Raw genomic sequence first — 14,864 nt, forward strand, 5'->3', positions numbered from 1 at the left:
CACAGATTGATATCAACTATTTGCAAGCCATGTGGGCTGCATGATGGATTCCTCAAGGTACTCAATTCTCAATTCTTTAGAACCCCAGAGTCTCCAAAAGCTCGGACTGATGTCAGGGCGCAGCAAATCAACCGTTGAATGTTACTACCATCGTCGAGATAAAGTGGGTCTGATGTTTTTCCTTAAGGTCCTCACTTTTTGGCGATTTTCAGTCACCCATTCATTCATTCAATCAGCTTGTAAGTAAGTGTAAGTGTCTTGCACTGATTTTTCCATCATGTCGGATCTCGTTTCAAAAAGGTAGAGGGGTACCTACATATGCAAGACCACATCCTCGGATCTTACACCTCGCACCTTCTCTTTCCTACCAAAGCTTCAAGCTCCAGCTCGGCATAGGTCGAAGGTTTCAGTGAAGCTTGGTCACACTGCCTCCTCGCATTGACCTATCTCTATAACTGTCACCACCATCACTTACCTCTACCAACCCGGCCATGTCTTCCACCGACTTTGGCACCTCGAATTTCAACCCGGAAAATGTCAACTTGACCTCTGCCGACCCGCGAGACGTCATCTGCGCGCTCGCCGCTTCCGGTAACGAATACAACGGCAACCTCGGCGCCAGGATATCGGCCATCTTTGTCATCGGATTCGTTTCCTCGTGTGCCACCTTCTTTCCCGTTGTCGCGAAGAAGATCCCTCGTCTTCACATCCCGCTTTATGTCTACCTGTTCGCTCGCTACTTCGGTGCTGGTGTCATCGTAGCCACGGCCTTTATTCATCTTTTGGACCCGGCGTACGGAGAGATCGGTCCGCAAACATGTGTCGGCATGACTGGAGGTTGGGCCCAGTATTCGTAAGTCAAACGCAAAAGCCCCCGAAAACGTGTTGCTAATCTTTGTAGGTGGTGTCCAGCGATAGTCCTAACCTCGGTGGTAATCATCTTCCTCTTCGACTTTGGCGCCGAGCGATACGTCGAGGTGAAGTATGGTGTGGACAGTGACGCAGACATCCAGGAAGCCGTGACCGGACACGTCGATCGACCTACCAGTGCAGCACAGGAGGATAGAGCCCTCAGCATCGCCGAAGTTCGCCGCGAACATGAGGACCGACAACGCAAACCATCCACCTTCGAGAAGAAGTACATCGAGGACTATGACTCGGAGGAAGGCGACAGCGAAGCTCGCCAGATGGCTTTCCGTCAGCAAATCGCCGCTTTCCTGATCCTCGAATTTGGTGTCATCTTTCACTCCGTCGTCATCGGTCTCAATCTGGGTGTGGTGGGTGATGAGTTCAGCACCTTGTACCCGGTCCTTGTGTTTCACCAGTCCTTCGAGGGTCTGGGTATTGGGGCTAGAATGTCGGCCATCCCCTTCAAACCAGGCAGTAAATTGCCATGGATTCTGTGCTCTGCATATGGTCTGACGACGCCGCTTGCCATTGCTATCGGGCTGGGTGTTAGGACCACATACAACCCGAACTCGTTCACCGCCAATGTTGTGTCTGGTGTCTTGGATTCCATGTCCGCCGGAATATTGATTTACACGGGGTTGGTCGAGCTTTTGGCTAGAGACTTTTTGTTCAATCCTATGCGGACAAAGGATAACAAGAGGTTGACTTTTATGGTCATTTGTGTTTTATTGGGCACTGGTCTTATGGCGTTGCTTGGAAAGTGGGCTTGAGCCAGCGGTCCTGAGATGGTGTGAATAAGAAAAGAGATCCTGCCTCGCTCATGGGTGTGTCGGCCCTGAGCGATCTAAGGCAAGCCACCAACCACAGCACATTATCGTCGAGCCTACGTCACGACGGCGCTCAAGACCCCTGCAGCTGGAGACATTGTGAAGTCTTCGAGCCAAATGAGATGTCTGGCAGCCGGGACCAGCGCCGAAGAGTGTTTGGAGCGGCTGTGGTGGTATGATTGACCAAAAAGGCAAGAAAAAGATGTATTTGTACATACCTCGACTCAGCGTGGTCACATAGTACTACCTGAGAATGTCTAGAGAGGAGGGTAATGGCAATAAAAAAACATTGCAGACCGGTCGTTGTCACCGTGTCACCTTCACTCAATATGCCCGGAGTTCGTAGGTAGTGACTTCTCCTTGCACAGTTGAACTTGGGTGCGCACTCAAGCGCCTCCACGCCCACCCTTCCACAACAAATACAAACAGCTAGCATTGCCTACCCAGAACGAAATCCCCCGAAGTTGACTGTACGCGTTATCTGAGATGAACACGTATACTGCGCCATACACGATTCGTGCAACGGTGTACGTGGTGCACGCTCCGATAAGAGATTGCTTTGGGACGCCTGTTATTAAAGCGAATAGGACTATAATAGCAGTCAGTGCTTGCTAATAGGGGACCGTAGTGGGCTGCCGAGTAGTGCTTCACGCAGCTTTACGTACCTGACGTCGCAAAGAATGCAAACCCATCAATTGAATTCGCGCTCGCCGCTTCAATGCGCTGTATCTGCTCGAGTTGTTCGCGCGTGAGTTTGCCTTCTTTAATGGCGGCTTCGGCGTACTTGGTCAGATCTTGGCGGGGGTTGCCATTGTGGTCGATACCGTACCGTTGCTTTAGTGTGCGGCTGCTGAGGGCGAGGTAGGCGAAGGCCCAGTTCCAGGCTAGGAAGGCTGCTGGAGCTGCGTAGGAAGTGGGGGAGATACCGAGGTGGGATGTTGCCATTTTGCTTCAGCGGAAGACCAGAGTGGGAATTGTAACGTGAAAGGGTTGTGTGTTTCAGAGGATTTGGATTCTGATATACCCTCTTGGGATAGATGCTCAAGAAGGCTGATGTGATGTGAATTTGGGGGAGCTGTTTACACATAAGGCACGTACTCGTATTTCTACAGACGTTCGGCTAGATACGAGGAGACGGGAGGGCTCGGTCTTTAGGGGTCAGGCCACCATTCACGTCCGACCGGGTCCAGATAAGTGGCAACCGTTAGCCCGTCTGTCAAGCCATGAACTCGTCGGTTTCTTTCCACGTTTGTCGCGCATAAATGTACGTCTGAACCAGGAGTTATTCCCTGGCGCTGGGTGCGACCACATGGTTGGGGTTTGTTGATTACTAGAATGCGGAGACCTGGATTCCCCCATTTGACAGAACGGTATTTCATGCAGAGTCGTACAGGCTAAACAAGAGAACCTGAGGCATTGGGTCCCGCGTAGGCCCCTGGGGAAACGATGGATTTATATATGCCACTGCTTTACCAATGATGACCACAGGGTATGTTGTACTCCGTGATTACCATGCCGCAAGCTCGCTGCAATTGTCCAGTGGATGATGCCCTGGTTTCGAGACCGAGACCGAGGACGCCCAGCCCCTAAATGTTAAGCTTAAATCTTGCCGTGGCCTTGGCTGCCATTCTTGTTTTAAAGGTCCTTTCGACCCCGCAAGAGCTTCTGATAACATCTCCTGTGTTTGGCTACTTACAAGAGCACCAACCCAATTCGATAAGAAGCACAGAAAATTGGTCTACTTACAGGGTTTCGGGCCACGCCTGTCGTACGTCTCCTCGCATTTGCTCAAGGTGAACCCTAGTTTCCTGGCCGAGGGTTTGTGCCTCCGAAAATAACGCAAGAAACCACGAATATCGTGCATTCAGCTTCGTCTTATGCCGACGCTCGCCTGCTACTGCTTCATTGAGGCTATCTTCGATCAGGACCGGTTGCTCTTGCATACAATCGCGTACACGTGCTACCACCATTGGACTCAGCAACCTACTGAGTGTACATGCTAGGCTCTGAGGATTGCTAGCCTGCCTAACACTGCTTTGTGGTTGGATATTTGCGCTGTCACCGCACACGCTCGATTGGCTGAGACTTCTATCAACATGCAACGATTGGCGAAGCTCGCTTCCTCCCACGTCAAGCATCAGATAGGTACAGAATATGCCTGCCATATGTGGGTACTTACAATGGCGAGGTACAAGTATATGAACATTGTCTAAAGAAGCTGCTCACCTTTAAGCGTCTTTCATATCCCTGCCATTGTTTTCTTCAAGCTCGCTCATTATGTTGTCTCTCGCTTCCTGTCTTTGTGGCCTCTCGCTGCTGGCGTCGACTTGTTGTGGACAGAATGTCAACACTACCGGTAGCAGCAATGTTACCACAGCAAATGTTGGAAAGGTAAATGGATCGCTGGTGGCACTTACTGGTGCTGACGTCCTCACTGTCGGCGTTCTTGGAGGTCTGTCCAGACCTTTGGTCTCAGAGAAAGCCCGTCTCGACTGACAGCTACTGACAGACTATGGCTGGACTGGCTGGATTCCTTCTCCAGACCACTTTTGCCTCGAAGTCTTGCCCTTGCTAGAACAGGATGCGTTCACCATCCCGAAAGAGGTCTTGAACGACTGTGACCCGGGGGACAAGATGTACATCACGAATGCAACTGCTCTGCAAAGTGAGTATATATGTGGATTGTCTTCTTCGCAGTATAGGATCTGACTCTCTTACAGCTGACACTGCCCAATATATTGGTCAGATATGTGCCATGAAGAACTGTAGCGCGTTCGTACGTCGAACAAATGACCCCAACCTGGCGCTTCTGCTAAGACTCCATGGTAGATCTCTGTTGGTGACAACTTTTACGACAGCGGGATCGATTTCACCACAGGAGGAATTTTACGTTTCCAGGAAGCGTGGGTGGACATGTACAGCCAGGGTGTATTCGAATACGCGCCCTGGTATCAATGTCTCGGCAACCATGATGTTGTCAAGGGACAGAATGGTGTTGACTTCCAGACCAAGGTGCTCCCCTACTATGACGATAGGTGGAATTTTGGCACTTCAGGCCTGCCATACTACACCTATGACTTGACTGGCTCCGATTGGACGGCTACCTTCGTGGTCGTTGACTCGGATTGCTTCCTTTCTTCCTATCAGAAGAATACTTCAGTATATCAGAACTCATATACGGAGGCATGCTATCAGAACAAATCAGTCCAGACTGACTTTCTTAATCGTGAGTTGAAACGGCAATTTGGCTGGCTCCGCTGACGATATCTACAGAGACATTTGCCAGTTCGAACGCCACGTGGAAGTTCTTGCAGTTACATCACCCTTATATCTCCTCGTCGACCAACCAGACTGATCTTGCACCGCTGATAAGCATTGTCGAGGCACATAATGGGATCGTGCTCAACGGGCATGACCATTGCCTGGCTCACTATTACTACAACAACACCGACTTCATTCTGACTGGAGCAGCTGGCTATCCTCAAGCTGGTGATTGCAACAATGGGACAGCACTAGGACCTTTTGCACTCTTCCTTGCCGCAAACCCTCTGACCGCGGCAAACGGATTCGTCACTATGGACATCAGCTCACAGTTCATCAATGTCGAGTATTACGTCCGCGATATGCAGTTCGACAACGGAGATCTGTACTCGGTTCATTACGACCTTGCGCCTTCTTACTCGTTTCAGATAACGAAGAAGGCGACTTAGAATTGCGGAGGAGCTTGACCAGGATGCAAATATTGTACATAGGAAGGCTCGCTGTCGAGGAAAGAATCCGGGCGTAGACGGCCACACGGCATCAGTAATGATATCTCAAAATGAAAAATGCCTGGCTCTAAGGGGGCCTCAGCAATTGTGGAGGGTGACGTTTAAGAACGGCAGCGGGCATAGCCGCAGCAACTCCCAGTTGCCGACAGCCTAAAGTACCTGCAGATGGACTCCAATTCTTGTTGGAGATCTCAGACAGGGGACGGTAATTTTCCCAGACATGCCATTCTTTCCATTGTCGCAGTCGTCGGACTTTTCGACCTCTGAGCTTTATCACATGAGGCATGAGATCGCAATGCCCCCACCGGCACGTCTCCTACGCTACATGGCGTCTACAAGTGCTGCGAATGCTATGCGAAGGCTCCCATGTGCAAACCTACCCGACCATTGTCACCACGTGCTCCAGGGCGCCTACAAGATCAAAACACTACCATAGCACGCCGTCTCTCAAGATTCGCGATGAAATTCCTGAGAATGGGTCCCGAGCAGATGAGGCATCGGGTCGTGCTCTGTCGAAGGACACGAGTAAAGTCTCTCGTCCGCGGCGGCAATCTCCTACCCCATTCAACCGCGATGCGATTCTACGGATGAAGACCCTAGTGTCCAATGTCAAAAGTGCAGCCCAGAATGCACAACAACAGCTGGCAAACACTGGACGTGAGTCGAACAGCACCGCGCAGAATCAGTCAAGCGTGCTTCGGTCACCATTTGTTGCTCAGGTCAAGAAAATGAACCAGTCGAGCTTGCCGAAGCGGGAGCCGACGTTCAAAGAGCTGGAACCATTGAAGAATAATCAGTGGGCGCAGATGCTAGCCAAACCTATAAGAACATGTCAGGGCAGTGGTGCAAGGCTACCCTCGGCTTTCCTGATCGATCTCGGCTATGTGACCAAACCCGGAGAAGAAAATGTATATCTCATGCCGGTGCAACTCGCCGACGTTGATGGACTGGAAAAGCGGATGGGCAAGGAACTCTACGAAGAAGACTGGCGACGAGTACGCGACGACAAAAGAGCAGCTCGCGAACGACGTGCCAGTGGACAAGTCGAGGAGTCGACAGCAGCAGCGGCTGAGCAGACGAACTCGTTTTCAGACCACCTCCGCAATCTACCACAGAGCCGAGTCTTCTCAGACATCAACTTCATGCGGTTCATGACGCTGAAGTTTACAAGACTCACCAGAAAGAACCAACCCACCATTAAGACTAAACTCGGAGAAGTGTCGGCTTTGATAGGCACCAAGGCCAAAGAAGCCCTCGCCCTCGCACAGCATTACATGCACCATCATCGGGGAGTCGACTTTGCTCTCGGCGTTGAGCCTGCCGTTCCGGAGGCGGACGCCAGAGTGCAAGACCGGTACTTGAGAAAGATACAATGGCAGCATGATATTTATGATCGTATAACACGGATCATGCAGAAACGTGTCTTGGTCGCCATCAAGGGGCTGGCCGAGCAGGCCAAGGACGACGTTACAAATGGGAAACCGAAAAGGGTGGTCGCGCTTCCATTTCCTAAGAGCAAAGGTTTCGACACGGAACTTTTAGGCGGACCAGCATCTGCTGATGCTCAGGGGCACAGTGCAGAGGCACCTGCAGACATCCCGTCTGGCAGTGTCTTCCTGCATATTGGCGCGAGTGATACTTCGGAGCTTCTCTCATCGACAGCTTCAACGATGCCAAGCTCCGCATTACCACCACTCCCATCGAATCCGATCATCCCGCCTATGCTCTGCGTCACCGATACTCACCGAATCCCCATTTTCCCATTGTCCCAGATGCTCGCCGACACGACCGATACGACTGACCTGCAGGCGCTGCACGATCTAGTATCCAAGCATAGCACTCTTCAACTGCCAGACACGAAAAGGAATGGGGAAAGCGATTACCTTCTCCTGGTCCGGCCCGGGGTAGGCCCGCCGAAGGCGCTTGTGGAAGAGGTCTGGCAGCTATGGCGCTATCTGGGCGGAGAGACGATGGGATTGATCCCCGATGCCGACGACGAGGGTCGATTCGGGAACAACAACGGAAGGAATGACAGGGATGAAGATGACTCCGAAGAGCCTGACGATGATGGTGACGAACCTGCTGATTGGGGTCGTCGGAAGCGTTGAACTCATCTGCGTCTACCTGTCATGATGAGCGAGAGTACTATTGCGAGGCGCATCCACAGTGCATCAACGTCGCATGCTGAAAACGAGAAATATGGTCAGATAAGTGAAGATGATCAATCAATCAATTCCATGGACATGTCTGTCAAACAAGACGTCCCAGTGCGTCCTACCTCTACAAATCTGTAGGAGAACATACTTCCATATCTTGGATATCTGACAGCGTGTCGTGTCACTGCTTAGTCGTCACATATCATATGTCCCTTTCCATGCCAACGCCATACTTGGGTGAAGAACTCGTGCAGTGCCTCGAACAAACAGGAGGTGCAATTCCGACAGCGCTAAAAGTGACAAACAGCTCGTAAAAATCAACAAAGAATCACGTATGTCCATGTCCATCAGGTAGACAACAAGTTCGGTACACGGAAGATGAGAACGATCAACCGATGATGGACTAGCCGACTCGGTATGCATCAAAGATGACTATACGACTGTCAGTAAACGTTGTTTTCAAGCTGAGCAAAGAAGACGACTTACTCTCGGAAGACCTCCGACAACCACTTCCCATCCACAGACAAGTATTCAGAAAGGCGTACCTCTCATCGCCAGTCTCGAGCTCGACGGAGATGCGGAATTTGTACTGACTCGCGGCGATGGTGTCTGCGATTTGTGGGTCGTTCAAAGAGTCCAGCACATCTTTGGGACCAGTGCGCCAACCCTTGGATTTTGCGGTGATGTAGGCTGGTGGCTCGTCGTTGGTCTGCAGGAGGTAAGTGGCATCAATACGGGTCGCGAGGTCTTTGACGACCAGTTGATTGTCTTGCCCTCCAGGCTAGGGTATGGAGTCAGTTGCTGATAGTCTCCTTTTTCACGCCAGGGTACTTACAATGATAATACCCTTGCCCCATCGTCCTGCCCATTGCCCACCAACAATGCCGACCCAGTCACGATGACCGAAGAGTCCTGTTCCCACTGAGATCCCGGGGTTGACCTTGATACTCATGCGGAAGTCGAGCTCAAGTGAAGGCGTGGGTAGCTGCAATGATCGAGCGATATCGCCTTCATCGAAACGGTGGAGGAGGTTGTTCGCTGGTATCGACTCTTTCATCACATTCAGGTATGTCGCGCACTCTAGCAGATGCTGGCGTTGCCTTGAGGTATTCTTTGCCCGGATCTGGTTGCAATAGATGCATTGTACCGAGAGGCACTTATCCTCCTCTTTGGCTCTGAACTCCACAAATGCGGCATGGACATCGTCGAGGGGTGGCGCAGGAAGATTCGAAACAGGCGTGGTCTGGGGCAGCCTTTTGGCTGGTTTTGGAGTCTGCCGTTGGGGAGTGGTGGAGACGCCCTGAGGAGTTTGCGTGGTGTTCATTCCTTGCATCGGAGTGGTATGGGTTGGCATGCCATTGCTCATGGAACTACTGGTCTGATGAAGACTGGTAGGGGTGCCGAATCCATTGGGAGCGCCGCCGATGCCATCGCCGGCAGAGGATTGAGGTCGAGGGGCATTAGGATGGTTTGCTAGGCCAGGGCAGACCAGCAGATGCTCCTTTTGTCGCGAGGTGTTCTTTGCTCGAATCTGTTGGCAGTAGATGCATTGAACGGACATGCATTTGTCGTCTTCTGTACGTGGTGGAGAACCATTACGGTCAGCAACACTCTCGTCACAATGACAGTAGGTAACAGTAACGCTGTATACAATACAGTCCAATACTGACGGGGACATGATGACAATACCTTTGGCCTTGAACTCGACAAATGCGGCGTGTACATCCTGGTCGATCGTTCGCCCCATACTCGCTGTACTCTATAACAATTGTTTCGTCTCCGTCACATTTCCTGTCGACAACAAAGTCTTACATGTATGGTGTTTTCATACTCACGATTGGCGCAGCCTCCGAACTGGAATTGAGGGCCTGGTTACATTGAGTACGAGTAAAAGCCGCTTTAAGTGTTTCTGTTGCGTCTCGCCAAGTTTACGTATGTACATCACACGCCGCTTTACTGGTAAAATCTCCCAGTAACGGTCATCGGACTCACCTACATTTGGGTACACTCTGACGGCCTAATATACAGCATAAGAAGTCTGAAGTTATGTATCGTCGCTTATTGTCAGGGGAAGTCTCCCGGCCTGTTGAGTTTGAAGACAAGAAGTGGTTCCGCTGGTGTGATGCTCCCAATAAACCTTTGCCGAAACATACTTTCTCATCTGCTGGTATCTGTCCCTCTGCCGAGAACTTTGCGCTCGTAACCCCTCGGTGAACAGGCATTCTCTTTGCAGTATACGGAGTATTTCTCCGACTGCAAATCGGTTATGTTCTCTTCTAGGCGTGGCATGAACGACGCTGCTAACGCCTCGCCTGGATGCATCATTTCAACAGCCGACACGGCACATATCTATATAGTGTGCTGCCAAGTCGACAGGCCTCTCAATTGGGGTGGCCTATGACTAGGGGGCCTGAGTGTTCATCTGGATTGCCGAAGGGGGTCAAGTCCATCCTGCACTCCTATATAGGTCTCCAGAGATACGTGCCCAAAATTACAAAATCCTGTTGCGAGCATCCTCTTGCACAAGACCTCGACTGTAAGGGAAAGTCAATCGGCAAGATATTGGTTATTAGCTGGATCAATTGTGCATGTCGATCGCGTGTCTCCGGGTCAGACGCCCATACCCGCTGCCCCTTATCGTCTAGCGTCGGCAACGCAAAACACTTCCTGGGGAAACCCCCAGCCTCTGACCCGGAGGGTCGCGTTAAGATTTCTACTCCGTAATCTAGCTAAGGCCAGTGAGGCGGTGGGAGCTTGATCTCGGTTCTTCCTCATCCTTCCGGTTGTTCCTACCTCTCATCTTCTCCATCTTCGTCTGTTCTCTCGACCCCTCTGACCCTGTGTAACAAAAGGACTAATAGCCTTTCGACCTGTGTACATCTCCCGTTTTGGCATGAGGACACGATGACTTCCCCCGTCTGGAAGAAGGTTCGCACGCAATCCGAGACATTTTCGCAAAGCGATGAACAGCCTGGGGAACCGGATGATGATCCGTCCAACGACCAAAAATTGACCTTACAACGTCGATTGAAGAAACGAGAATCCGACCGAAAATGTCAACGTATGTCACGCGAGCGTACAAAGTCTCGCATCACATACCTGGAAGGCCTCGTCGAAAAACTGAGCCATGGGGACGATTCCGGAAAGGTTGCATCGCTCCTGACGCTTGTGTCTCAGCTTCAAGATGAACGCGACTCACTCGCAAGCAAAATCAAGAACATTGAGGCTGTCCTATTTCCAGGCGCTCCGACAACGGAAAGCGCAATAGTTGATGGTGCAATTCCAGCAGGATCCGGGTCCTTGTCCAAATCTGCGTCCATCGAGGCTCTTTCGACGGACCCCCCAACGCTACAAACATCTCTCCAGACGTACAAGCAGATGAGGGCGCCATCCATTACTTCGCAAGCCATACTGCCGGCTCAGCTCACCAATCAGTCTGCAAGACATTCGAATCCATTGTTGGCTCAAGCATCCATACATGGATTGAGCTCTCCACGGTATATGCCGTTACACCCCTCAGCGAGAGGTGGCATGTGCGAATGCAAGTATGCTAGGTCTTTGAAGGACCAGAGATTGAACTACTGGTACCAAGGGAATACGACTTTATCTGCTTGGATGAAATGGCCGACTCTGGTACCTCCCGTACCTGAGGAGGACCCATTCCATGACGACACGCCGATTCGTGCTGTGGTTGAAGGCTGGGATTCCGTTGAGCAGAGGGGGCACGTCCATCCAATGTGGCGATTGTTGCGGACAATGGATGAGCACTTATTTGTCCACGCCCATACGCCAAGGGACCGGTTGGGTATCTTGTACAATGTCAGCCGCGTCCTGAGTGCACATATCGACCCTACTCAGAAGCAATATGCCCATCTACCAACATATTGGTTCACCAGGTAAATCACCTCTCAATATCGGTTGCATAGGCTAACATGTTCAGATCCGTATCTCAGCATAATGCCTACGCCATAAATTTTGTATCCTGGTAAGGGATATCTTGACGGCGATGGATCAAGCTAACCATTCTCCAGGCCGGGTTTGCGTCAAATCTTGGACGCTGACGAGCATCGATATTGCTCCAATCACTTCTGGAGAACTTTCATCAACAGCATTCGCGTAGACTGGCCATATGAATTGCGCGATATGTACCTCTTCAATGCGTCTAAAGGGTTGTACAAGGTTTCGCCCCTTTTCGAAGAACTGCTCGGAGATATTCGAAACATCGGAGTCACTGGTGGCTTCTTGCAACATTTCCCCGAGCTTCAGAGTGTGGTAAATATTGTGGATGAGATGCATCATGGGCCTCTTCCCAATAGTACTTCATGTCAACTTGATGTTGATGGGATGGATCTGTTCGAAATGCAGGATACGGAAGGGAGGGTGTTTGATGCGGAGACGACAATTGACGGACAATTGCCCATGGGCGGGATGCTGGAAGGTATATTCAACAATTCCTGTGGAGGACACGGCGACGCTGGGGACAATTTACCTACTTACATTTCGAATCGAGATTTCGTGTGAACTCGACGAGGTCGTGTCACCCCGGTGTCGCCAGGAAGTGAATGAACATTGTCACTCCTAATGGTGACAGGTAGCCGGACTCAACCTTTATCAGTATTCACTTCGAAGCTCAGTAAGTATGGACCACCATCACTCTGAACTTTCCACTCTTTGGTGTCCTACTGTCAACCTCATCTTCTTATTTCTATTTCTGCCCCTTGAACGGCTAAGGCGTTCGGATCTGACCACTATGGTTCGAAAGAATATCCGAAAACTTCATCCCTGCACAATCCCGGGATGCCCAGACTCATTTCGGGACAGCTGGCTGCTGAAGAGCATGAAGCACAGGCGCATCGAATGCATTTGGAATGGCTAGCTGGTGAGAATCTGAAGCGGAAGTTCCGAAAAGACCGACCAACATGCAAAGAGACTGATTGCCCTGGAAACGGAGAAGGTCTTCAGTAGACCACAGTGGGAACGTCATTGCACCAACTACCCAACATACCATGGGCCTACCAGTAAAGGGAAAGCTGGCATGATCGAAGGTGAGCTGAATGCCTACATCAAAGCTCATCCCGCCCTTTTCGATGGTTCCCTGTCCGCGAAAGTCATGGCTGTCGATATATCTCCGGATGACGACGTGACTGAGGATGATTATGATGATATTGAGAGGGGAGAAATCGAGAATGCAGAAGAGGTTGGCAATGCTCAAGTGCTGGGCCGCAATGCCATGCGTTATTGTGAGTTTGCTTCCGAAAAAGAGATACGGATCTAGGTCTTAGTAGTGTCCATTTCATGAATCTGACTGACCCTTCAACGCAGTTCTGAAGGACGACGATACAACAATCGCGAAGACTGGCGGTCTAGCATGCAATGGACCAGAGCGATCTGGAAAGACGCCGTGCCCATATGAGCATACCATCAGTGTCAGGACGGCTTGTTTCTATCTCCAAGGGCCAAGCTTTTACCTCAACTCACGCTGCATGAAGTGTTATGCGTCCCTCAGTCGCAGAAAAGTGGCAAAAGCTCTCGACAGGCCTCCAGAGTCTGACGAAACTCAGCTATGCCGCCGACGCCTCACCTGCATGAACGTCAATTCCAGCATCCGAATTGGCTGCGAACCGTGCATCAAACTGGATACGAAAAAGAAATTGTTATGGGAGAGACAGGGGTCTTGCAAGACCAACACACACGTTGGCCGTGGCGGCGACATCACCAACCCAGTCGACATGATTGAGTATCTCAGCAAAACCGACTTCCCAATGCCCAGATACTTTGACGAGTTGCGTGCCATGCTTAAACCGGACAAAACGCCCAGTTGTGAAAGCGTAAATCCAGCTGGATCTCGTGGAAAGAGCTTCGCTTTGGACACAGAATGGCTACAATTCGGGCAGCACGGAACTTTTCTTCTGTCCATATGTGTCATGACGCTTCCAGAACGGCGAATAGTGGTCAACCATCGAGTGGAGCTCCCCATTCCACAGCAGGACTTCAAAGAGCTCTGCAGGACTTTCCCATCGAGACTCGACCTGATGAAGCATTACAACAAGCACTACCACAAGCAAGGCTCTTGCTCCCATCTCCCCGTGGTTGACGGGAATGGATTACATCAACTCCTCGCAGCAGCAGGGTTCGGTCCAGATTCCCGAATGATCGAATGGTCAAATGCGTGGTGTGATTGGAGAATGCTATACTGCTACCTTGAGACATACAACAAACAAGATATCATGCCTGCTAAGAGCAACTCATTGAGGGTAATCTTCACATGGATGGATCTATTGCCTGGCTTTGCAACCCACAAATTAGACGTCCTCGCGCCATGCGTCCTTGGTGATGAGTACGACGACAATGCCCACTCCGCGGACTCTGACACCATCAACTTGATAGCGATGGCAGAGAAGGCAGTATCCCTACGGATTGGATAGACTCGCTCGAAAACCGGCATCTTCACAATTTGAGCATGGGACACAGCATCACGACAGGCCTACAACCCCCTCCTAATCAGTTGTCACATTTGCCAATTCGTACGCCTTCGACGGCGGAGCGACCCGCGGAGCGACCGAGCCTAAGGTGCGGACACCGACTCCACCCCCGCAACCGAACAAGTCTTCACGCAGCTTGAGTAAGAACGCCCTGCTTCGACGCCACCACCAAAACTGGGTAGGGAATAGAGAAAAAGAGTTCATACATGGCGATACCAAGAGGCAAGTGAGGGGGGCGACATTGCCGAGTCACAGAAGGTAGGCGTGGCAAGGCTGGAATCATCAGCACCAAGGACGTCTATCTCAAAAGTGGCGATAGCGAGGTGGTCGGCAGAATGGTGGCGATAGCATGAATAGTTGAACAGCAATGCATAATGTGCCCATGCATTCGCCATACATTTGATATCTGGCGCAGTTTTACCGAACATGGTGCGAGATGAACATGGTGGCAAGGTATGGTGGCCCCATACGTTCCGATCGACCTCCTGACCTCCTTGACTCAACAGCACATGATACTCTGGCAGGTAAGCATTGGATGCAAGCAATCAAGAAGGCTTCACGATGCTGAAGTCTGGAGCCTTCCATGGCCAAAGGACGTAGCATTCATTGAGTATCTTTACAGACTATGCTCTTGCGCTAAACTGGGTCAGGGTGTCCAGTGGTTTAATAGAATCACAATATCAGATGAAGTTCTTGTTGAGGCTAACTTCGAGCCTTTGC

General features: G+C 51.0%; 7 protein-coding genes across 7 annotated transcripts; 5 read left to right on the forward strand and 2 right to left on the reverse strand.

Moving 5' to 3' along the window:
• Positions 1 to 369: 369 nt before the first annotated feature.
• EDD37DRAFT_236678 (Zinc/iron permease) lies at positions 370 to 1,744 on the forward strand. Its single transcript, XM_062810552.1, has 2 exons — positions 370 to 853; positions 902 to 1,744. The coding sequence occupies exons 1-2, from the start codon at positions 492 to 494 to the stop codon at positions 1,677 to 1,679; spliced, it is 1,140 nt and encodes a 379-aa protein (XP_062672773.1). The 5' UTR covers positions 370 to 491; the 3' UTR covers positions 1,680 to 1,744.
• Positions 1,745 to 2,037: 293 nt separating this feature from the next.
• On the reverse strand, positions 2,038 to 2,784 carry EDD37DRAFT_236788 (uncharacterized protein). Its single transcript, XM_062810556.1, has 2 exons — positions 2,402 to 2,784; positions 2,038 to 2,325 (listed from the first exon to the last, which is right to left on the reverse strand). Exons 1-2 carry the CDS (start codon positions 2,679 to 2,681, stop codon positions 2,123 to 2,125), a joined length of 483 nt encoding a protein of 160 aa, XP_062672774.1. The 5' UTR covers positions 2,682 to 2,784; the 3' UTR covers positions 2,038 to 2,122.
• Positions 2,785 to 4,013: 1,229 nt separating this feature from the next.
• EDD37DRAFT_662650 (putative tartrate-resistant acid phosphatase type 5 precursor) lies at positions 4,014 to 5,525 on the forward strand (the record flags this gene model as incomplete). Its single annotated transcript, XM_062819167.1, has 5 exons — positions 4,014 to 4,188; positions 4,246 to 4,401; positions 4,457 to 4,512; positions 4,566 to 4,962; positions 5,010 to 5,525. 5 exons carry the CDS (start codon positions 4,014 to 4,016, stop codon positions 5,444 to 5,446), a joined length of 1,221 nt encoding a protein of 406 aa, XP_062672775.1. The 3' UTR covers positions 5,447 to 5,525.
• Positions 5,526 to 5,711: 186 nt separating this feature from the next.
• EDD37DRAFT_620820 (uncharacterized protein) lies at positions 5,712 to 7,766 on the forward strand. Its single transcript, XM_062815962.1, has one exon. The coding sequence runs from the start codon at positions 5,791 to 5,793 to the stop codon at positions 7,612 to 7,614; it is 1,824 nt and encodes a 607-aa protein (XP_062672776.1). The 5' UTR covers positions 5,712 to 5,790; the 3' UTR covers positions 7,615 to 7,766.
• On the reverse strand, positions 7,767 to 9,590 carry EDD37DRAFT_620823 (uncharacterized protein). Its single transcript, XM_062815963.1, has 4 exons — positions 9,352 to 9,590; positions 8,498 to 9,237; positions 8,149 to 8,443; positions 7,767 to 8,094 (listed from the first exon to the last, which is right to left on the reverse strand). Exons 1-4 carry the CDS (start codon positions 9,407 to 9,409, stop codon positions 8,066 to 8,068), a joined length of 1,122 nt encoding a protein of 373 aa, XP_062672777.1. The 5' UTR covers positions 9,410 to 9,590; the 3' UTR covers positions 7,767 to 8,065.
• Positions 9,591 to 10,476: 886 nt separating this feature from the next.
• EDD37DRAFT_237175 (uncharacterized protein) lies at positions 10,477 to 12,440 on the forward strand. Its single transcript, XM_062810560.1, has 4 exons — positions 10,477 to 11,558; positions 11,603 to 11,647; positions 11,694 to 12,100; positions 12,173 to 12,440. Exons 1-4 carry the CDS (start codon positions 10,567 to 10,569, stop codon positions 12,181 to 12,183), a joined length of 1,455 nt encoding a protein of 484 aa, XP_062672778.1. The 5' UTR covers positions 10,477 to 10,566; the 3' UTR covers positions 12,184 to 12,440.
• Positions 12,441 to 14,343, forward strand: EDD37DRAFT_237176 (uncharacterized protein). The gene is made up of 2 exons (XM_062810561.1): positions 12,441 to 12,902; positions 12,985 to 14,343. The coding sequence occupies exons 1-2, from the start codon at positions 12,698 to 12,700 to the stop codon at positions 14,085 to 14,087; spliced, it is 1,308 nt and encodes a 435-aa protein (XP_062672779.1). The 5' UTR covers positions 12,441 to 12,697; the 3' UTR covers positions 14,088 to 14,343.
• The last annotated feature ends 521 nt before the right edge of the window (positions 14,344 to 14,864 follow it).

This window comes from Exophiala viscosa (genome assembly GCF_022695815.1).
Source record: "Exophiala viscosa unplaced genomic scaffold EDD37scaffold_2, whole genome shotgun sequence".
NCBI classification, from domain to species: Eukaryota; Fungi; Ascomycota; class Eurotiomycetes; order Chaetothyriales; family Herpotrichiellaceae; genus Exophiala; species Exophiala viscosa.